We start from the raw sequence: 24,199 nt of genomic DNA on the forward strand, positions 1-24,199 counted from the left end.
ATAGACCAAATATTGCTGACTGTGGCGTTAAACAACATTCGCTTGTTCACTGTTAGAATGAAATATAAACTATTAAATTGTGGATTCATGTGTCGTGACATTTGACTTTTTTCTATTTATAAATAGGATCATAATTGTAAAATTCATATTTTGAGCTGATAGTATTTTCATGTTTTGTGCTGCCAGAGAAGTCAAATTTTGTCAGATTATGTCTGGTGTCAGCCTATAAGTGAACGTCAGGTTTCATTGCATGTGAAACCACAAGCTGTTACGAGCCACAGCGAGGTAATTTGTGCAATGAAGGCATGGATTACCTGTTAAACACTGCACATGCTGGCAATCTCTTGAGAGAAGTTCATTAGTATGTATTTCAATATGTGAATTGTAAGTTGATACAGCATGGGACATACAATGTCAATCAATATGGACTTGGCGTTCATTCTAGTTACCATGGCAACGTTTGGCAAATATGGAAGTATGTCCTAAAAGGACCCTTGAAATTAATAATGGTGATCCCCTGGACCCCTAGTTTTGTAGGTCAAGATCAACCCCTGTTGATTTGTGAGGGTTTTGTAGTTGCAAAGTGCTACATGGCTTTTTGTGTGTTATAATACATAGTTGCTCGCTTCCTAATCTGCTGGCTCGCCTGGCCCAGAACCAGCCATAATCTTGCTGGAGTGAGTGAGTGAGTGAGTTGTATGGCGCTTTAACAGTATTCCAGTTATATCATGGCGTGTCAGCTTAATGTGGGAGGAAAGCCCGAAGTGATGCAGGTCTTAGATGTTTACCTCTTTGGTGAAACCCATGAGCACGGGTATGGTGCTGACAAACCAAGAAACATAATTGGGGCGAACCAGGATTCGAACTCTGACTCATAGGTTTCTGGCGTGCCCAAGGGACACAACTCTCCACAGCGAATTGCGGCGCCTAAGAAGACTGAGCCACCCGTGCCCCTTGGTCTTGCTGGAATTTTGTTGAAGTATGGCTGAGTGAGATGTTGAACAGTATTCATTCATAGACCTTGTAGATCTGTTATGTGCATGATGTCTATTGATTCATAATTGTTGACAATTTGAATCAAAGAATCCTAATTGTGAAATGTTTTCATTTTAGAAAACTTTTGATGAGTTCTCATATTCGGCATGAGTGAGGGGCATCAGGAGAGTGGAGATATTGTGGAAAACCCTGAACCTGAAGCAGATGCAGAACTTCCTGTGATAGGCGGCGCAGTGGAAGATGATAGGGAGGTATTTCAGGCAGATGTGGCCGACCAACCAGAAGATGACGGTGAGGTAGCTCGGGCAGATGTGACTGACCAACCAGAAGATGATGGGCAGGTTGCTCGGGCAGATGTGACTGACCAACCAGAAGATGATGGGCAGGTTGCTCGGGCAGATGTGACTGACCAACCAGAAGATGACGGTGAGGTAGCTCGGGCAGATGTGACTGACCAACCAGAAGATGACGGTGAGGGAGCTCGGGCAGATGTGACTGACCAACCAGAAGATGATGTTGAGGTAGCTCGGGCAGATGTGACTGACCGACCAGAAGATGACGGTGAGGTAGCTCGGTCAGATGTTACTGACCAACCAGAAGATGACGGTGAGGTAGCTCGGGCAGATGTGACTGACCGACCAGAAGCTCAGGCAGATGTTGTTGACGAACCGGAAGATGGTGGGCAGGTAGCTCGGTCAGATGTGACTGACCAACCAGAAGATGAATGTGTGGGAGCAGAGCTGGAAGCTTCAGAGAGTGAACGACACACAAATGGATGTGATGATATTGTCGAAGACTTGTTGGATGTAGAGGGAGAGGCTTCGGAAAGTGAAAGACATTCGAATGAAAGTAATGACATAGTCGAGGAGGACCAATCACTCAGTGTTGAAGGAGATGCCTCAGAGAGTGAGAGACATGCTGATGGCAGTAATGACGTTGTCGAAGAGTTGTTGGATGTAGAAGAAGAGGCTTCGGAGAGTGAAAGACATTCTAATGGAAATAATGACATTGTTAAAGAGTCAATGGATGTGGAAGGTGATGCTTCAGAGAGTGAAAGACATGGAAATAATGAACACTCCCTGCATGTCGAGGGGGAAGAGGCCGAGGGAGTCTTCCCAGTGCAGATTGGTTCTGTTGCTGCCCTTGAAGCAAAAGTAACTGCCCCTGAACATGAACAGGCAAGAGTAACCTCCCCTGAATGTAGTCGATCAAGGGAGACCACTCCAAAACATAATGGTGCAGATCCATCTGCAAAATGTGGTGTGGCTGGCCAAAAATCTGTTTTTGTAGATGCGTCATTTTCTCAGGCAGACCAGTTGTGTTCTTCTGGGTCCAATTTCTCTGTTGCAAGTGGCCATGATTATTCCGAGGAAGATGAGGTATCACAAGATGCTGTGACCATGAACTGTGATGGTGGCACACACAGTGCAGAAAACAGTGTTAAGGTTGTGAATGAAGGGTCAGATCGAGAACGTGCAGATCTGTGTCCAATACAAGCAGTTGCTCCAGAGGAGGGAGATGCCAGTGAGCTTGTAGAAGATCCTCAAGCTCCTGAGTGTGATCGGAACTTTGCACTTGGACTCGACTCTGGAACCGAGCACAATTCAAACGAAGACCATCCATCATGTGAGCCCCCCAAATCTTTGGAAGGAGCTGTAGGACGTTCTATATCAGACATTTCAGGTGGTTCAAATGTGGAGCTGAAACTGCCCTCTCCTTCAAAATGTCCTGACAGTTCAAACTTGCCATCATCGGATGTAACAGGAGTAGGTGCTCAGTCGGGTCAAGTTAATGGAAACCCAGACAATGTGGAGTGTGGTACAGAGATAGGTGTGGAACTATCAGAAGAATATTCCGACGTTGAGTATAGCAAACAACAACAAAGTGTCTCTGCTGTTTCATCTACGGCAAACCAGAAAGAGACACAAAAAGACATATCTACTCCTCTGTGTTCTGTTCAGTCAAATTCTCTATCTCAAGCTAAAGCTAGTCCCGGTGGTTCTCTACCATCACATCTCGGTCACCCAAGTCCCGAACAGTCTCGTGTTTCAGGGGTGGACTCGGGTGATGTAGAGGATGACCTCCTGTCAGAACTCGATGCAGCATTGCATTCACACACCGATGCGTCCCAGCTGGAACCTATTGTAGAGAAGGCCACAGACTCTGCGATGGAACCGTGGATGGAAGGTGAGCAGCTGAGTGGCAGTGATTCCCTTCCTAATGGATTCAGTGTGGCCGAATTGTGTGACTCTCCTCAGGTCAAGGCGATCTATGAGCAACTGATGCGAATGCAGAAACAAGTGGAGGACAGTCAGACAAAACTTAGCAGGTACGTAACCCAGTGATTTTGCAGGAGTCAAATGGCAACATGGCATTTCCATTAGATCATCAACTTTGATATGACATTCGTCAATCGCATTACCAAATATGGAAAAAAAATCTTAAAACATTTTGGATGAGAATCAGTCAATATTCTAGAAAATGAACCAATCTGAAACCATGGTAACCATGGTAACCATGGTAACCAGTGAAGCTGCAGGATTGTTGTTGTCCTAAATCATGTAAACACATGCTAAATAATCTCCTTGAAATAATGTCTTGCCTCCATACCATACCTGAACACCTTGAAATAAGTACATATAATTTTAATAATGCATAACATCATAGCTGGGCACCCTGAATGTGCTGACAGGACCCGAGTCAAGCCAGTTCCAAGTCCTCTGCTGCTTGTCATAAGACTAAGAGGCGACTCCATTGGATTGGATGGTTGGCAATTGCCATGTTCTGTGACTTGGTTCATCACATTGCGGGCAGTGGGGTACCCTGATGGTAAAAGCATTTGCTCGTCATGCCAAAGACCCGGGTTCAATTCCCGTTTACAATGTGTGAAGTCCATTACGCCACCCCCTCACCCCTGTGATTTTGCTGGAATATTGCTAAAAGTGGGGTAAGACAATACTCACTCTAAGCAAATGCTAAGTGGTGGCAGAAATTGACCCCCATTCCCCCAGTCCTTGACCCCCATTCCACAGAACTACAGAACACTAAGACGTTGTGACTCCGATGCCATGTACATGATGTACACTTTTGACACAGATTTAATCTTGTTGAATGACACAGAGCATGTCACATGTATGACACCTGAAGACTGAGTAATGGCGTTTTGAGTAAGGACACTTTGATCATGTCGATAAAAAACATGACATTTTTTTTAACCTACTGAAACATAAGGAAGAGAAAAGATGGATGTCAACTTCTTGATTATAAGGTACACAACGTTTTGGTGTATATACTTACTCTTCCATCAGGTCTATGAATCCCATGACTTACTTACTTACTTTGGAGATTTAATGTGCGCTTTCCGACTGATGCGTATTTCGCACACGGGCCCGGCCAGGCCATTTAATGTGTTTCCGAAAGGGCGAAAGTGGTCTGTGCAACCCAAGAGGGGGGTTTAGGGGTTGCTTATATAGAATTTGGGAATTTTGAGATTTTGAATAGATGCCGATGGGGTTGGGGAGGAGAACTAAGGGAGCTGGGTATGGTGGATGTTTGTTTGTTTATTTTATTTTGATTTGGTAGGTTATTGTGTTTTTAGATGTGTTTTATTAGTTCTGTTTTTATTAAGAATACGCCTAAGGCCTTGAAGTTTTCTAGTTTATTTTGTGGGTTTAGTATTGCTTCTAGAGTGAGAGCCTTGTTTAGATTGAGGGTGGTTTGTAATGCGGTTCGATGTGTTAGGTAGTGTGTGCAGTGGATGAGTGCGTGTTCTGGGGTTTCTGGTTGTTTGCAGTGTGGGCAGTTACCTGTAGTGTGTTTTTTTATATATTTTTTTAGGTCGTTATTTAGGTTGGTGTTTCCTGTTTGGAGTTGAGTGATTACTCTGTCGATTTTTTTGATAGATGGAGAATTTTTGGTTTGGTTAATGGTTTGCTGAGCACTTTTTTTATTTGGCTATTCGAGTTTAGATATAGGTTATGCCCTTTTTGTGATTTTTTGCTTGTTTACACTTTTAATTTCTGATTTTGAGATGGGTAAGTTTAGGCTTATTTCTGGGATTTTGAGGGATAGTTTAGCTGCTTTATCGGCGTTTTCATTACCGTATATTCCTACGTGGGCGGGTATCTACAAGAAGGTTATTTGTTTGCCTGCATTAGTTAGGTCGTTGGAGCTTTTAAGTATTTGATTTATTAATTTAGGTCGGTTTGGGGTATTTTTGTTTTGGAGGGCGAATCCCATGAGGCAGAGAGCATATATATATATATGTACATGTAAGGTCAGGACATCAAAATTGATAAGCTAACAAAGGGTAGGATCTAACAAGGGAAACCAACAGATGATTGGCGCTAATAGGTGATCATCAAAAGACACTGGAAGCCAACACTTTGCAGTAATTAGGGCTCATGGTATGGAAGCCAGTATTTAAGTTATCATAGATAAGTAATCATGGTTATAGGTAATGGACACCGGGCAAACGGGAGGCAGGGGTAGTTAGCACTGATAGGTGAAAGAATGGACAGCAAAGAGCAAATTGAAGCCAGCTAGGTAATTAGCACCGGCAGAGATCAACACAGATCAAACAAAAAGTCCCAAGCACGAGGCAGATATGTTTCCTGGTGTCTTCTGATGTCAATGGCTTCTTGTAGTTTTCCTTGTCGCCAGTTTTCTTTGTCTTTGAAACATTTTAGATCTTTAACACTGCTTCATGTTTTAAACAATGTTGAAGTTACCTTGTGGCCACAAATCTACTCCAAAAATCTCTTAATAAAATACAACAATGGGCTGACAAATGGGGCTTCTCCCTTAACTCAGAAAAAACAACAGGAATAGTATTCAAACATAAAAACATGAAACCCGCCTCCCCAATCCTCCAGCTAAACAACCAAACAATCAAATTTCAAAAACAAACCAAATTCTTAGGACTTATTTTCGATGAACATCTCACCTGGGATACTCACATCCAAAACCTAACAACTAAATGCAGTAAAGACCTAAACACCCTAAGATGCCTAACTGGCTCTAACTGGGGAGCCTCCAAAGATACTCTCCTCTCTCTCTACATATCCCTAATTAGATCAAAACTAGACTACGGCTGCGCCATATACAACACCCTAAACAACTCTCTATCCAAAAAACTTGACTCAATACAATATCAGGCTCTCAAACTCATTACACGCACCCAACATGGCACCTCCTACACCTCACTTCAGGCCTTAACAGGAGAAATGCCACTAAGTCTACGCAGGGAACAGCTCAGCTTAAATTTCTGGGCCGCGTCCCAATCAAACCCTCTCATCCAAAACTTAATAAACCAAAACATCAGCCCTAAAAACCAAGCTCTAGCTCGTAAACACCCATTACTTACCCCAATATCCCAAAGAATAACAAACTACCTAAATGAACACCAAATTAAAAATCTTAAACAAAACTGCAAACAATCAAATATCTTCACCCCTAAACTTAAAATACCCAAAATAGACACAACACTAGCTAGCCAAATAAATAAACAAACCGACCCAAACATAGCTAAAACTACCACACTAGCATACATACACAAACATTGGCCAAATTGGTGTCACATTTACACGGACGGATCCTCAGATCCGACCTCCAAACACACGGGTTTCGGAGTCCATACCACACAACCAACTAAAACCACACAATCCTTCCGACTCCCAAATAACCAATCAATATTCACGGCCGAACTAATGGGCATGGCCTCAGCCCTCCACAATCAAGAATCCAAAAACAACCAAAAAATCCTAATACTTACTGACTCCCTAAGTGGACTACAAGCCCTCCAAAACAAAAATACCAAAAACCGACCTAAATTAATAAATCAAATACTTAAAAGCTCCAACGACCTAACAAAAGCAGGCAAACAAATAACCTTCTTGTGGATACCCGCCCACGTAGGAATATACGGTAATGAAAACGCCGATAAAGCAGCTAAACTATCCCTTAAAATCCCAGAAATAAGCTTAAACTTACCCATCTCAAAATCAGAAATTAAAAGTGTAAACAAACAAAAAATCACAAAAAAATGGCATAACCTATATCTAAACTCAAATAGCAAAATCAAAAGAGTGCTCAGCAAACCACTAACCAAACCAAAAATTCTCCATCCATCAAAAAAAATCGACAGAGTAATCACTAAACTCCAAACAGGACACACCAACCTAAATAACCACCTAAAAAAATTTAAAAAACACACTACAGGTAACTGCCCACACTGCAAACAACCAGAAACCCCAGAACACGCACTCATCCACTGCACACACTACCTAACACATCGAACCGCATTACAAACCACCCTCAATCTAAACAAGGCTCTCACTCTAGAAGCAATACTAAACCCACAAAATAAACTAGAAAACTTCAAGGCCTTAGGCGTATTCTTAATAAAAACGGAACTAATAAAACGCATCTAAAACCATAATAACCTACCAAATCAAAATCACATAAACAAACAATCATCCACCATACCCAGCTCCCTTAGTTCTCCTCCCCAACCCCATCAGCATCTATTCCAAATCTCAAAATTCCCAAATTCTATATAAGCAACCCCTAAAGCCCCCTCTTGGGTTGCACAGACCACCCTCGCCCCTTTCGGAAACACATTAAATGGCCTGGCCGGGCCCGTGTGCGAAATACGCATCAGTCGGAAAGCGCACGTTAAATCTCCAAAGTAAGTAAGTAAGTAACCTTGTGGCAGTTATGAAGCAAAATGGGTGGTTACTGCTTTCCATTATTAGAAAAAAAATTCTGTGAAAAATATTTGTGAAACATGACTGACTTCTTAAAACAATCTACGTGTTTCAAACATTGCTAATGAAAATTATCCTGTTTATTCGGTCAATACACAAGTACAGGGAAGTAAGCTGGTATACATGTTGGTGCATGATAGGTAAATGAATTCAACTGTTGTGCTTCAACCTTTATGTTCTGTCAGGAGCCCTGACAGTATTGATTTGGCTGTCTGATCAATGAGAAGTGCAAACACTCTGATTGTTGTGATGAAATACTGCAAAAACACAAACATGGAGGGTGGCAGATATTGATGTTGACACAAATGTTACCATAGCCCAGCGGGATATCTGGCACCATGTGTACTCAGACTGGCGAGTTGCACAGATTTATGTGATAATCATGATAATGCCTGTTACTGTAGCATGATCATGCTTATGTGTATCACATCTAAATGCCTTTCAAAGACAAAATTTCACCCATTCTCGATGTACGTTTATTTTAATTGGACACTACTCGTGAATAATGTAATTTCAATGAGAAAACATTTATGGGGGATGATGTCGTGTGAGATAGTTAACTCAAACAGAGATATATGTCAATCATATATGCCATTTTGTAATGATGTGTAGAACAGCATCTTTATTTGCTCATAAATCACTACAGATTGAGGCAAATGGAAGCCAAGATTTTATCAGGAAAAAGCGTTACAGGGGTGAGGAGTTCTAAAATTTTCAGGGCCCTGCTAGGTGGTTAGGCGATCTCAGGTTCGGCCACTTCAAGGCCTCCACCATTTAGATGTAGGCCAGTTAGTTTGGAGAAGGGCAAGTAACTTTTAAAAGGAGCAAGACCCGCTGGCTTCGAACAAATTTGTTGTTAAACTTAAATCAACCCCTGTTTGGGTGTTGGGTGGTTAAAGTGTGGACTCATGCTACTGCATTAGGGTGTTGGGTTTAAAGTGGTTAATGTTTTGTTTCAACAAAACATCATTATTTACAGGCCTCTGTAGTTATGGTAATATTGCTCGAATATTGTGGGCTGTGGCATAAAACAACTTTTTCTCACTCAGGCGGTTCATGTGTGACCTGACTGTCTTTGTTTCAATCTTGGTCATGCTGTCAACCACTTGGGTGACCATGGTGACTAGCTCGGACTCTCACAGATGTGAGATAGCTGGAATATTGCTGTGTTTTGTGTTAATTTGATTTTCACTCACTCTTTAGTGATAGGATAAAAAAGAATGTTTGGCACAATATACAGTCGCAGACGTAACGTGTACACGAGACGGGTGCTGTCAGCAGTACTCAGTGAAACACTTAATACTAATTAATTCAATCACCATGGCTGTGCTGTCAGCCGCGACCTCCGCGAAAGTAATTAAAGCGCTATGTAAAATCATCCACTGCCGAGAGGGACCACAATCCATCCAAGGTCGTGACTGGCGGGTCGCGTGTGCATTGAGGCATCCGCCTTCCTATTTTCACATACCCTATTTTCGAACAGTTAAAACATGTCAACATGTCATTCTGGACTGGATACACTTGAAAGTGTACACGTCGAAGCTAGCGACCAGTTATTGCCATTTTCTTCATGTTATTTCTGACATATTCCGTGTATACTCGGACCTCGTGGTACCGCGGCATTCATCGTATCGCTGCATTTGTGATATAATGAAGTCGCAAATGCAACAGATGTTTCCTTAACAATAACATATGTAACTTTTTAGGCAAGATCAACATGTGTAAAATAAACACAAACAGGATAGGGAGAATGTGTTCATGCAAAGATAATATGTTTATATGCATTTCACAATTTAGGTCACTTCATTGGGGAATACGAGTGCAGTGTGTTCGGAAATGTTTAACATAAAGCATGACCAAATGTCTGGTGATTTAATGATTGTCCATCATACGTGTCAAGTCAAGGAGCTCAAGGGAAATAGAAACCTGGAGTATAGCAGACATGACATCAATGAGTGTAAACAAGGGTACGGTTAATTACATGGGTTATCTTGGTTTCACTTTACAAAGTTGTGTGACTTCTTTGATCATGTTGATAAGCATTTAGAAGTTGGAGTACTAAGTAAAGATAAGAATTTATGGATAAACAACTTCTTTATTACAATTAAGAGCGACGTTTCAGTGTAGGTTCTAACATCGTTCTCAAGCAAGTGTGGATTAACCATTGAAAGGAATAAAAAATGTCAACAACAAAAGTGTGGATTAACCTGATTGACAAGTATTTAGGCAAATTTTAAGTTCAGTGAAGAGATTGTGAAAGTGACGAATGGTATAGTACTGACCCATGTACATGCAATAAAGAAGCAAAGAGACTGTTGGAATCAATAGCTTCGTCATGTACACATGGAGTGTACCGGATGGTACCAGATATATAGGGTGTGGGGGTATATTCGACTTGCAGCTGACAAGACTGCACACAGACTGCACACAGACCGCACACAGACTGCACACAGACTGCACACAGACTGCACACAGACAGCACACAGACCGCACACAGACTGCACACAGACTGCACACAGACTGCACACAGACAGCACACAGACCGCACACAGACTGCACACAGACTGCACACAGACTGCACACAGACAGCACACAGACTGCACACAGACCGCACACAGACCGCACACAGACTGCACACAGACAAACATGTGTAAGGGAGCAATGATGAATGCTGTTGCAGGTTACACAGTTACCATGGTTACACGGTTGTTTTGTAGATAACAGTCGTGTTACAGTTTACACTGTCGTGTTGTAGCGAACTCCGGCGCAGTGGTGACTCAGCATAACACCACTGCCACAGGCTAGTTTGCATATCACGTGACCGGACTTTTCTCTTGTTTGTAAACTAACACGCTTTTTTAGAAATCAATGTAGAACGGATTAATGCAAGTATTTGGGGTCGCTGAACATATTGTTTTGCATAATTATATAGATATGCTACTACAACTGCGACAGTGACTTGCATGACCATGATGACAATATATATTTATGCATCAAAGTGACCGTATCGCCAGCTCTCCGTTTTGACTTCGATGACAGCACATGAAGCCTTACAACCAATGTAAAGAAAGGATAACTACGCAAAAACAAATAGATTTTCACGTATTAGGATACTTTCTAAATGAACCGTAACCATTCTTTGACATTTGTTTATGAAAATGTGTTGACTTGTCATACATGAAACGGATGAAAAGCATATTCAATATCTTGAATGGACTGTGAAAGACGAATCGTCACATGGCGCTGGCCTGTGGCAGAGGCACTATGCTGGCCGGCTGCCGGCTGCATGGAACTCTGGGTAGGAGAGTGGTGTTGTAGGTTACCTTGTAACCGTAGTTACACTCATAGATTACACTGGTGATACCGTTTACATTGTTACCATGGTTACACTGTCATGTTGTATATTACAATGTTACCATGGTTAAAGTTTCATAGATTACACTGGTGATATGTTTACATTGTTAACATGGTTACACTGTGATGTTGTAGACTACACTGTTACCATGGTTACACTGTCTGACAGAGTACACAGGTCATACTGTTAACATTGTTACCATTGTTACATCATGTGTACACTGTCATGTTGTAGATCAAACTATTACCTTGGTAACTCAATTGTGTTGTAGGTTACACTGTTACCATGGTTACGCTATTGTGTTGTAGACTACACTCAGAGAAGCAGCAGCAAGTTGAGGCATTGGCGACGACGGTAAAGGAAAGGGACTCCTACCTGAGACAGGTGCAGGCCTTGAAGACTCGCAACCCCGACGACTACTACCTGCCCCAGATAAAGGAGGTAGGTCTACCCAGCATACAGGGCTATATTACCCATATGTTGTAGCAGGATCACGAGGGGTACATCACTAACAAGGGACACATAAAACTCCATGTAACCTGAGGATCCTGCCACAAATTCAAAATTGATAGAAAACAACTGTTCGATTAAGATGAGATTAACTTGTCTTATGTCACGTGACTTCCATTGGGCGGGGGGGGGGGGAGCGTGTGGTTTTTTGCTTTGAAGAGGTTTATTAGGGATTTATTCTGCCTCTCAGAAATCCATCTGCAGCCTGACTTGGTCGTGGCGGGGTATAAGAGATTTATTCCCCCACTGAGAAATATATTACCCTCCAAGGCACGTTACATAGTATTTTATCAAGATCACTGGGACCAATCAGATCTCATCATTCTGACATGGAGGTATGATAAAGGGCTATGTTACCCATATGTTTAGAATGATCATATGTAAATATTTGTACATGTGCATTTTAGCGATTATCTGATCAATAATCAATTCTGAAATGAATGGTAGAGTTTCATGCAGTTTGAATGGTTGAAAAACATGTGTTACATGAGATTAGATCAAGTAAATTGTTCTGACTTTTCACTGCGATTGAATAGTTTTCTTTATCCGTATTTTACTCATTCCCAAATTTGATAAAACCTTTAATTTGCCATTCAGCTCAGTTTGATTATATGTTTTCTAAAATCTGCAAGCCAGATAACTTTTGTATTCTACAATGTCGAAGAACATGAAATTATATTTTGAGATTTTAGGTGCATCTTGCTTATTGAGTATATTTCAAGACATTTTTGCAGTTGACCTCTGCAAATCTGAAAACTCATAATATTTATCCCTAATTAATAATACCTCTGTATGTGTGAACTGAATATGTTGAATGATTACTTATATTTATCATGTTTATTGTATAAGACAAGTCAGTGTTTCAGTTTACACCCTGTCAAAGGTAATAGTTCACATAGGGTGAAAACGTAGTGCCTCCATCATGTCTGTTGAACCATCTTGGTTCAGTGTTTTCACTATGTTCGTCTTTTTCCTGAGTCATGACCCAAGAACTGAACGCTGTATATCAGTCTAGGTCAGTGAGGCCTGGTATTTCCCCCTGTACAGGATACAGAGATATAGAATATGTGGCATACAGAGACGATATTGTTGTGTCTCCTCGCACAAGTCAGCATCCTGTTGGACATCAGAAGGTTGGGCCATATGTTGAGTGATGGCTAGATACAGAGAGGGTGTTACACATCAGGGGGTTGGGCCATATGTTCAATGGTGGCTAGATAAAGGGGTTGGGTGTTGGACATAGGGTGATTTGGCCATATGTTCAATGAATGCTACATACAGAGGAGAGGTTCTAGTCTGCATCCTGTTGGACATCAGAAGATTGGGCCATATGTTGAGTGATGGCTAGATACAGGGAGAGAGTGTTAGACATCAGGGGATTGGACCATATGTTCAATGTTGGCTAGATAAAGGGGTTGGGTGTTGGACATAGGGTGATTTGGCCATATTTTCAATGAATGCTACATACAGAAGAGAGGTTCTAGTCTGCATCCTGTTGGACATCAGAAGGTTGGGCCATATGTTGAGTGATGGCTAGATACAGGGAGAGGGTGTTGGACATCAGAAGGTTGGGCCATATGTTCAATGTTGGCTAGATAAAGGGGAGTGGGTGTTGGACAAAGGGTGATTGGGCCATATGCTCAATGATGGCTAGATACAGGGGAGAGGTCCAAGTTCAGCATTTCTTGTGTTAGCTTGTGTTTATAAGATATACTGGGCCCCTCCATTTCCCACTAACTGAGCATTAACTTATTATCATGAGTACATGAAAGGGATGTAATACATGTATTGCTTATAACACGATATTGAGTTTTATCATATAATGGGTAGGTTTCTCGGCAGGATAAAGCCTACGGATAAAAACGATATCCGTTGGGGTCATATGCGGATACAGATGCAAATATCAAAGGTCAGTGTTTATAAACAAACATGGCGTCGCCCTTGTCATTCTGCAATCGAGTCAGAATTAACCATCGGGAATCTGAAAAACTACAGAGATACTTGCTATCAGTATCAAAAGAACAGCCTAATATACTTAAAAATCAGTGTCTAACTGTGACGTCGCTAAGGCATTTTATAAGTTTTGGCAACATTTTGCGAGGGCACTAGGCCTAGCCAAGCGGGATCAGTAGCCATATCAGTGCTTGTAGACCTCTGCGGCTTGAAACCTTTTCCACAAATTAAAATATTTGGATTTGGCCGAAATATGTTTGAATTGTTACCTTGTTTTGTTATGTCGCTGTGTGCACATCCGATTGCACTTCTTAACGTTATAACAGGACAGACAGACTGTCAACAACGTCTGAGTTCACGTGGCCGTGACGTCCCAAAGACTAGGGTTAGAGTAGCTTCCCTTTGACAAAGGGCAGTTACTCTAGCGGGCAGACCGATGGATTACCGCGAAATGCAAGTAAAACCAATTGTTGTTTTGCGTATATGTTGCTTCGCCACTGTATAAGAAACAGATTTCAGTTGGAACTTTATTGGCTACTGTCACTGTCCGACTGACACATCACTTACCCTGTGACGTAATAAATATTAATGCGCGCATTCCAGGAAAACTTGCAATGTTTAGGTAATGTTTGTGAGAGAGGGAAAGCGATTTTCAAGCACAGAATTATAGAAGGACATTATATGATAAAGAGGTTATCACGCTTCTGTGTTTGTGGATGGTAAATATCCTGTATTAGGAATAAACACTATGTATTTAGCTCGCCAAGGCTCGCTAAATATAATGTTTATTCCTAATGCAGGATATTTACAATCCCCAAACACACTCGCGTGATAACCTCTATATATGTCACATGTATACCAGAAATGAATTAAGTACACCTGTCCCATGTTTCAGCTGGAGTACACTATAGCGCAGCAGCAGAATGAGATGCGAGGCCTCAAGGACAAGCTGTCCTCCCACGATTATGCTGCCAAGAGGGCAGTGTCCACACTGCAGAATGAACTCAAGGTCAGGGTTGACCAGGTCAGTGTGACATTGTGGACATATATCTGGGTGTTATTCCTTATAATTCCCCGTGTGGATTACAGAGCAGAAAGGTTCCCATTGCCTCATGCTTGTTGTTAGAGCAGACAAACATTAGGATGGGATGGTTGTGTTGTGTCACCTCGCTCATATCAGATCGTACAGAAATGGCATGCATAATAGCTGTCATAGCTGTGTCTGAGTAATGTGTCTGTCTCCATTCTTTCGCAGTGAGTGAGTGAGTATGGTTTTATGCCACTTTTAGCAATATTCCAGCAATATCACGGCGGGGGACACCAGAAATGGGCTTTACACATTGTACCCATGTCCGGAATCGAGCCCTTCTTTTGTAGACTTCAAGCAATCTCCTGATTTGGTAGTCCAAATGGTTGATTACGCATGGTTCTGGAGCATTCCCTTGAGGACTACCACTTTCACCATTAGATAGATGGCAACTCTGTAGCAGGACTAGTGACATTTCCTTGTGGACTACCACTTTCACCATTAGGTAGATGGCCACTTTGTAGCAGGACTAGTGACATTTCCTTGAGGACTACCACTTTCACCATTAGATAGATGGCAACTCTGTAGCAGGACTAGTGACATTTCCTTGTGGACTACCACTTTCACCATAAGGTAGATGGCCACTCAAGGAGGACTAGTGACATTTCCTTGTGGACTACCACTTTCACCATTAGATAGATGGCAACTCTGTAGCAGGACTAGTGACATTTCCTTGTGGACTACCACTTTCACCATTAGATAGATGGCAACTCTGAAGCAGGACTAGTGACATTTCCTTGTGGACTACCACTTTCACCATTAGGTAGATGGCCACTTTGTAGCAGGACTAGTGACATTTCCTTGTGGACTACCACTTTCACCATTAGGTAGATGGCAACTCTGTAGCAGGACTAGTGACATTTCCTTGTGGACAGCCACTTTCACCATTAGGTAGATGGCCACTTTGTAGCAGGACTAGTGACATTTCCTTGTGGACTACCACTTTCACCATTAGGTAGATGGCAACTCTGTAGCAGGACTAGTGACATTTCCTTGTGGACTACCACTTTCACCATTAGATAGATGGCAACTCTGTAGCAGGACTAGTGACATTTCCTTGTGGACTACCACTTTCACCATAAGGTAGATGGCCACTCAAGGAGGACTAGTGACATTTCCTTGTGGACTACCACTTTCACCATTAGATAGATGGCCGCTTTGTAGCAGGACTAGTGACATTTCCTTGTGGACTACCACTTTCACCATTAGGTAGATGGCCACTTTGTAGCAGGACTAGTGACATTTCCTTGTGGACAGCCACTTTCATCATTAGGTAGATGGCCACTTTGTAGCAGGACTAGTGACATTTCCTTGTGGACTACCACTTTCACCATTAGGTAGATGGCAACTCTGTAGCAGGACTAGTGACATTTCCTTGTGGACAGCCACTTTCACCATTAGGTAGATGGCCACTTTGTAGCAGGACTAGTGACATTTCCTTGTGGACTACCACTTTCACCATTAGGTAGATGGCAACTCTGTAGCAGGACTAGTGACATTTCCTTGTGGACTACCACTTTCACCATTAGGTAGATGGCCACTCAAGGAGGACTAGTGACATTTCCTTGTGGACTACCACTTTCACCATTAGATAGATGGCTGCTTTGTAGCAGGACTAGTGACATTTCCTTGTGGACTACCACTTTCACCATTAGGTAGATGGCCACTTTGTAGCAGGACTAGTGACATTTCCTTGTGGACAGCCACTTTCATCATTAGGTAGATGGCCACTTTGTAGCAGGACTAGTGACATTTCCTTGAGGACTACCACTTTTACCATTATGTAGATGGCATCTTTGTAGCAGGACTAGTGACATTTCCTTGTGGACTACCACTTTCACCATTAGGTAGATGGCCACTTTGTAGCAGGACTAGTGACATTTCCTTGTGGACAGCCACTTTCATCATTAGGTAGATGGCAACTCTGTAGCAGGACTAGTGACATTTCCTTGTGGACTACCACTTTCACCATTATGTAGATGGCATCTTTGTAGCAGGACTAGTGACATTTCCTTGTGGACTACCACTTTCACCATTATGTAGATGGCATCTTTGTAGCAGGACTAGTGACATTTCCTTGTGGACTACCACTTTCACCATTAGGTAGATGGCAACTCTGTAGCAGGACTAGTGACATTTCCTTGAGGACTACCACTTTCACCATTAGGTAGATGGCAACTCTGAAGCAGGACTAGTGACATTTGCTTGTAGACTTCCTCCGCTGTGATATTGCTGGAATATTGCTAAAAGCGGCATAAAACCATACTCACTCACTGACTCACTCACTCCTTGTGGACTACCACTTTCACCATTAGGTAGATGGCTACTCTAGCAGGACTAGTGACATTTCCTTGTGGACTACCACTTTTACCATTAGGTAGATGGCAACTCTGTAGCAGGACTAGTGACATTTCCTTGTAGACTGCCACTTTTACCATAAGGTAGATGGCCACTCTGTAGCAGGACTAGTGACATTTCCTTGTGGACTACTACTTTCACCATTAGGTAGATGGCAACTCTGTAGCAGGACTAGTGACATTTCCTTGAGGACTACCACTTTCACCATTAGGTAGATGGCAACTCTGAAGCAGGACTAGTGACATTTGCTTGTAGACTTCCTCCGCTGTGATATTGCTGGAATATTGCTAAAAGCGGCATAAAACCATACTCACTCACTGACTCACTCACTCCTTGTGGACTACCACTTTCACCATTAGGTAGATGGCTACTCTAGCAGGACTAGTGACATTTCCTTGTGGACTACCACTTTTACCATTAGGTAGATGGCAACTCTGTAGCAGGACTAGTGACATTTCCTTGTAGACTGCCACTTTTACCATAAGGTAGATGGCCACTCTGTAGCAGGACTAGTGACATTTCCTTGTGGACTACTACTTTCACCATTAGGTAGATGGCAACTCTGTAGCAGGACTAGTGACATTTCCTTGTGGACTACAACTGTATCAGATCAATTTTGCAGACTAGTGAAAATATAAATTAATTGCTAACCCTGAATAAAGTCGATCAAAAGATTATTGAACAGCTAAGTTATTATTTTAGTATGAGAACATCCTATTGTGTCCTTCATATTAACAATTGTTCCAAAAGGGATGTCAAAAAATTTGTCTCCCAAAGAAGAATGACAGGATAGCTGTACCTATTATCATGAATATGACACTATCTGTTCAGGTTACAAAGATGTATGAAGAATGTGTTCGAGAGAAGGACGCCATGGTTGTCAAGTACGCAGAGTCAGAACAGAAGAACATCGAATGTCGGAAGACGGTGGAGAAGCTGGAAACAAAGATCAGAGAATCTGCAAAGGACCGAGAGTCAATGGTCAGCAAGGTGAAGGCTGTCAAGATAGACAAGCACAGAGCAGTGGCAGACATGGAGGCCAAGGTGGGTAGCTCCTGGGTACAGCATTGGTCCTTGATTCATGGCATGCAGCGGGAATATTGCTCGACTCACTAAATGTTTTGTTATGTTTGGACCATTATCAAAGGTTTGGCGTTTCAATGAAAAAACAACATCTAATTCATTGAACACCTAATGTGTTTGCAGTCGTCGGAGTTGACGCAGGCGCTGAAGGAGATAGAGAAGATGAGGGAGGCGTTGTCATCTGCCGATGTGAGAATCAAGTGGGCACAGAACAAACTGAGGGCAGAGCTGGATTCTCACAAGGTAAGCAGCTTCACCAGCCTATGAAGACAATGTTGTATTTGTACATATACTCTTGTATGACACTAGAGACAATAAGACCCATGAAGACCTGTAGGAGAAAGGTCTTCAGCAGCCCATGCTTGCTGTAACAGGCGACTATGTTTGTCGTAAGAGGCGACTAATGGGATCGGCTGGCCAGGCTCTTTGACTTGGTTGATGCATGTCATTGTATCCTAATTGTGTGGATTGATCCTCATGATGTCAATCACTGGATTGTCTGGTCCAGACTTGATTATTTACAGACTGCCGTCATATAACTGGAATATTACTAACAAACAATCAAGCAAAACAAGTAAAGACGATCTTTGCTCAATCTTGTGTTTGCACTTTAAGATTCTATTGTACTGTTGGAGGATTTTGCAGAAACAAAAACAAATTAACATATAGATGCAATAGACATGAATCAATCAGTGGACACCACCAACAGTACAGACAGTGTTCAGGAAATTGGATGCTATGCACACACAGACTCTATCCTGTTTTCTATGATTTGGGGGATGGATTAGCATTGCGCCTGGAAAATTGTTTATATCATCATAAATTCAACTCACTCACTTACTCCCCTCCAGGAAACAAAGGCCACTCTGGAAAAGACCAACTTTAAACTGAAGGAGGCCAAGGAGGAGACGATGCAGATTCGACGAGACTGTCAGGCCATGATCAAGACGTACCAGGTGAGCTATCGCTGCGACTCTTGACACTAATTCTTTTGCTGGAACATGGCTCACAAAGCCATCCTAGGGGTCGGTCAGCCTGGAATAGATTATTTGCAGCAGCCAGTGATATTGCTTAGATATCACAGACAGACTGTGTGACTTTTGCAGGAGTCGGAGGAGATCAAGTCCAACTCCCTGGACAAGGAGCTGAAGGTGAAGGAGACGGAGCTGATCATCCAGCGCCAGGAGCGAGATGACCGCGAGGAGGTGGGCACTTAGTCTTGAATTGATATCACTAAGATGACTGAATTGTCCTGGCTGAATGTTATTATTTTTTAACCTGACTGAAGTTGAAATCAAATGATATGTTTGACAGGCATCAAAAGATATAGATATAGAGGCAAACTCATTGACATTAAAATGAAAAGCCTGTTTTGCAAGGCTTTCATTGTTTTCCTCCAGTTGGTTGAGAAATGAATTGAGCTTGTAAGCAACCATGGTGGCAATGTTTTTGCTAGGAAAGATAATTCTTCTGTAAAAATCTGACATTCATAGAACAAATGTAAAGACAGTGAAACCCAAAGAAAATTTTATCACCATGGCGAAGGGTCATCCACTTGTCATGTTTATATGACCTGCACAATGATGGGGACTGGTGTTCATGTTGCAGTTGTACCAGATGACCAGCCGGGAGCTGGAGTCTCTCAAGGTGAAGCACAAGGACAGCCTGGAGGAGTTGATCACAATCCGGGACAAGGTGAGCAGACACTACTAGCAGACGTCCACACACACTCATCTCGCCAGACTTCTAGGTCCATACACAATACACACACACCACTCATACACACACACACACACACCACACCACACCACACCACACCACACAACACACAAAAACACACACTACAAACATTTTCATTTCAGTGTTAAGATACATCTCTAAGATAACAACAACTGGAAATGTCTTACTAATTTGTAATCCTTCATATGATCTTGATATGGTTATCATATTTACCAAGTAAGCATCACTGTTTGGCCATGGTGTATCCTCTCAATGTTGCTGCAGTAAAGGTTTATCTGGTTGATGCTGTTCTTTACCACATGCATGATTCTTACCATGGTAACCATGTACCTGGTTGTTGCTGTGGTAACTATGTGCCCGATTGTTGCCATGGTAACTGCATGATTGTTACCAGTGTAACCATGTACCCAGTTGTTGCCATGGTAACTGCCTTGTTGTTATCGTAGTTATCATATGCCTGGTTGTTGCCATGGTAACTATGTGGTTGTTACCATGGTGACCATGTGCCTGGATGTTTCTGTGGTAAATGTGTGTGTGGTTGCAGCTGCGAGGTCTGGAGGAGGAGCGACACCAGAAGCAGGACATGCTGACCCAGTTCCAGGGCATCATGCAGCAGCAGAAGGAGGAGAACCGCGACCTCCACACCAAGACCTCCGGCATGGGGCAGCTGCAAGATGACTTCAGCAGGTCAGGGGTGCACCTTTGTACTCCTATTGTTAGTGGAGGGCAGGAGGCAACGGACACACCAAAGTGGTCACATTAAATACATTTATGCACATGGTGCCCAATCGTATAGGGTAAAACAATTCACTGTGCAGAGTTGCTTCCCTTAGGCATACCAGAAAACTATGATTGTGAGTTTGAATCCCAGGTTTGCCCTGATTATGTTTCTAGGTTTGTCAGCACTAGCTGTGCTTGTGGGTTTTACCAAAGACCTGCATCAAGTGCCCTACATGAAGCTCATCCTTGGATATAACTATAATACTGTTGAAAGCAGTTTGATACTGACTCACTGACTCACTGACTCCCTCACTCACTCACTCACTCACTCACTGTGTGCTCCCAGGGCCCAGGACATGATCAAGACGTTGGACCGGGACATCACCGACCTCATGGTGACCAACAAGGACCTCCAGCAGGACATGGAGGGGTGCCGTCGTCGCGAGTCCGAGCTCCTTGACCTCACCGAGAAACTGAGTCGGAAGAATGCCAAGCTACAGTCTGACAACACCAACCTCACTAACCAGGTGGGGCCTCGTGATTTCACCAGAATGGTGCATGCTGGGATTGTGTGTAGCACAGCAAATGCTGTCTTTGTTTGGCATTTTGAAGTTCACAGACATGAAGATTTATATTTTTAGCAAGGCAAAAAGTATGAAACACAATGATGAACGTAGAAGAAGTAACAGAAATATTTACACAAACCCTTAACAAGTTGTTTTCCTTAAAAAACATTCATGTCTTTAGATGTCAGATGTAAGATAACAGAAATCCTGCTTATAGTATAAGGGGCGGCCTATGTGGATTGGTGTAGTGGATAGAGTGTCTTCCCGGAGAGAGGAAGGATGGTGGTACTGGCTCCGTCCCCTGGCGGCATCATAGCAAAAGATGGTACTTGTTGGTACCCTGCCTGGCGCTTTGCATTAAAGGGATAAAACAAGGACCGGTCAGCTAGGAGTCTGAATGGGTATTGTTGTCAACCTGCAGCATGGCATGCACATTGCTATATCAGTGAAATAAACCTGAACATGACATTAAACACCGTTTCATCTCAACTATGTTATGTTACTGTATACTCATGGCTCATTAGCATTGTGTGTGTTACTGACATAAGCCTGAACAGTAACGGAGATGATTGTAAGGTTGACTGGATGGGAGAGTGACAACATCTGTATTTCTTATGCTTACTCTTGGGGGCACGGGTGGCCCAGTCGTCTAAGGTGCCGCGATTCGCTGTGCAGAGTTGCATCCCATGGGCACGCCAGAAACCTCTGATTGTGGATTCAAATCCCGCTTCGCCCCGATTATATTTCTAGGTTAGTCAGCACCATACCCGTGCTCGAGGTTTTCACCGAAGTGGTAAATGTCTGAGACCTGCATCACTTCGGGCTTTCCTCCCACATTGAGCTGACACGCCGCGATATAACTGGAATACTGTTAAAAGCGGTGTTAAACCCAACTCACTCACTCACTTATGCTGACTCTTAGTTCTGATAACATTTGGGCCAGTGGAGTAGCCCTGTGGTTAAAGTGGGTCACTCGTCACGCCGAAGACCAGGGTACAATTCCCCACATGGGTACAATGTGTGAAGCCCATTTCTGGTGTCCCCTGCAGTGATATTGCTGGATTACCGCTAAAAGCGGAGAAAACCAAACTCACTCAGTCATTTGATGACATTTATCTCTGAATGTTGGCAGGTTGTGACGTTGTCAAGTGAGGCAGAGAAGTGGAAGATGGAGATACAAGAGCTGGAGACTCGGGGCCAAGATTTTGTGAGTGTCTGTTTGTGAAGTTCCTTGTTCCATACATTTCATATACATTTTGAGAAAGCTAATGTGTTGTTAGTCACAGACCCTTGCTTAACTCTTTCAACACCGTAGGCCGGTTTTCCGGCCAAGAAACATTGAGTCCCCATACACCGTAGGCCGGTTAACCGGCCAAGCCGTAGTCACGTCAAAATAGTATATATTTTTATGGACCTACCTGTAATATCATTCATTTATTAAATCTATCACATTTCACAATGTCTGAAATACGTATTCCATTTCAATTTATAATTTTTTATTGATAAATTAAAAAAATATTCACTATTTCCCGCGATGTTATTGAAAATAAAGTTCTCTGACACACATTTCGACAACGGGTCCACATCGAACATGTCAAAGAGCAAAATAAAGACGTTTTGAACAAATCTTTGAATATATTATACAAAGTAATAAATAAAATCAACAAAAATATATCTAAAAGTAATCAAACTTACATCTAAGTTATTATTTCCATCTTTTCGTGCGATTGTGTGTAATTTAAGTCAAATGACATCTCGGCTTTCGTCGCCTTGAATGCTTGGCTCGGACACGATGTTTAATGCAAAAATATATGCATGAAAAATCTTTGTCACAGCTCATAACCTAGCATGATACATTCACGAAGTTCCATATTTTTAATATATATTGTGACTTTCTGCTTAAAACGTTCAAAATAACACAATTTAACAAAAATCTTTCGCCAACTACTGAAATTTATCAAACACGAGCTTGGTATCACAGCTGTAATTTGATTGGCTGCCTTAGGTCCCATGCTCAAAATTGACCAATCACGAAACTTGTAGCAGATTTCGGCAAGAAAGCGTCATTAGAAATCAATTTTAATCCAATGAAATCGCTTGTTATAACTACGGAAAAAAAACAGGCGATTTTACGAGCGTGTAGATGAAGGAATAAGCTTTCCATCGATGTGTCATATGCCATTCTTCGACGAACGTGTTATTCATATGAAGCCTCGAAAACGGGGGTATTTCTTCATGTTACTGAGCGGACAGCCGCTGTTATCGGGAAATGGGCGATGACAGAAACTATTTAAAATTCTTTTTCAAAATGATTTTCCAATTACGTAAACAATGAAAATAAAACAGAAGTAGGTAAGTGGATTTTGTGGAATCGAATCTTATATTTGCCGAAAATCGTCAAGTTTTCGCTTCCTTGGTCCTTAATCTGGATGTTAACAACGTGTTAGCTTACATTTTTTATTTACAACAAACTTAATTAAGTTGTAAATGCATTATTTTAAATAATGTGAAAAACATAACTTTCATATTTATAAACCATAGGATCAGACCTTTCAAATGGTGTATAACATGTAGTAGCAAATATATTTTACAAGCAGATATTTTCTTTGATAAATGTTGCCTTCATCTCTCACACAAGAGTCTCTGGGAACTTGGTGTCCCAGCAGTAAACTCTTCTGGTTGACTAGTGTTGAAAGAGTTAATGTCCTGTTGTGTGTGCCTCAGTATGAATGGGTGTTTTCAGGAGGATAATTGGACCACAGAACAGAGGAAGAGGAAGGAAGAGACGGAATCCCTCAGAGCAGAGCTGGAAGAGAAGACAAAACATGGTAGGAGGTTTATATTTTGACAAGGCAGAAAGTATACATACAGAAATAATATTTTGTTGAAGACATGTATGCACTTGTAACAGATGCGCTTAACTCATGGCAATTTTGACAAGTAGCAAGTATTGATGTACAAGCGCCTGTTGTGTGTTACATTTGACATACAAGGACCTGTTCTGTGTTGTCGTTGACATACAAGCACCTATTGTGTTACAGTTGACATACAAGCACCTGCTGTG

General features: G+C 42.2%; 1 protein-coding gene across 2 annotated transcripts in view; it reads left to right on the forward strand.

The window, feature by feature from the left end:
* LOC139452109 (coiled-coil domain-containing protein 186-like) overlaps window positions 1-24,199 on the forward strand; it is a 40,786-nt gene that overhangs the window by 1,808 nt on the left and 14,779 nt on the right. For both annotated transcript variants that reach the window (XM_071233429.1, XM_071233430.1), the window contains exons 2-13: window positions 1,114-3,325; window positions 11,427-11,559; window positions 14,477-14,605; window positions 17,858-18,070; window positions 18,233-18,352; window positions 18,961-19,065; window positions 19,216-19,314; window positions 19,718-19,804; window positions 20,394-20,536; window positions 20,916-21,096; window positions 22,268-22,342; window positions 23,879-23,963. In XM_071233429.1, coding sequence (XP_071089530.1) covers window positions 1,143-3,325; window positions 11,427-11,559; window positions 14,477-14,605; window positions 17,858-18,070; window positions 18,233-18,352; window positions 18,961-19,065; window positions 19,216-19,314; window positions 19,718-19,804; window positions 20,394-20,536; window positions 20,916-21,096; window positions 22,268-22,342; window positions 23,879-23,963 — 3,553 coding nt within the window. In that variant the 5' untranslated portion in view covers window positions 1,114-1,142. The remainder of the gene's footprint in view (window positions 1-1,113; window positions 3,326-11,426; window positions 11,560-14,476; window positions 14,606-17,857; window positions 18,071-18,232; window positions 18,353-18,960; window positions 19,066-19,215; window positions 19,315-19,717; window positions 19,805-20,393; window positions 20,537-20,915; window positions 21,097-22,267; window positions 22,343-23,878; window positions 23,964-24,199) is intronic.

Source organism: Haliotis cracherodii, unplaced genomic scaffold, assembly GCF_022045235.1.
Source record: "Haliotis cracherodii isolate W230 unplaced genomic scaffold, xgHalCrac1.p SCAF_9, whole genome shotgun sequence".
NCBI classification, from domain to species: domain Eukaryota; kingdom Metazoa; phylum Mollusca; class Gastropoda; order Lepetellida; family Haliotidae; genus Haliotis; species Haliotis cracherodii.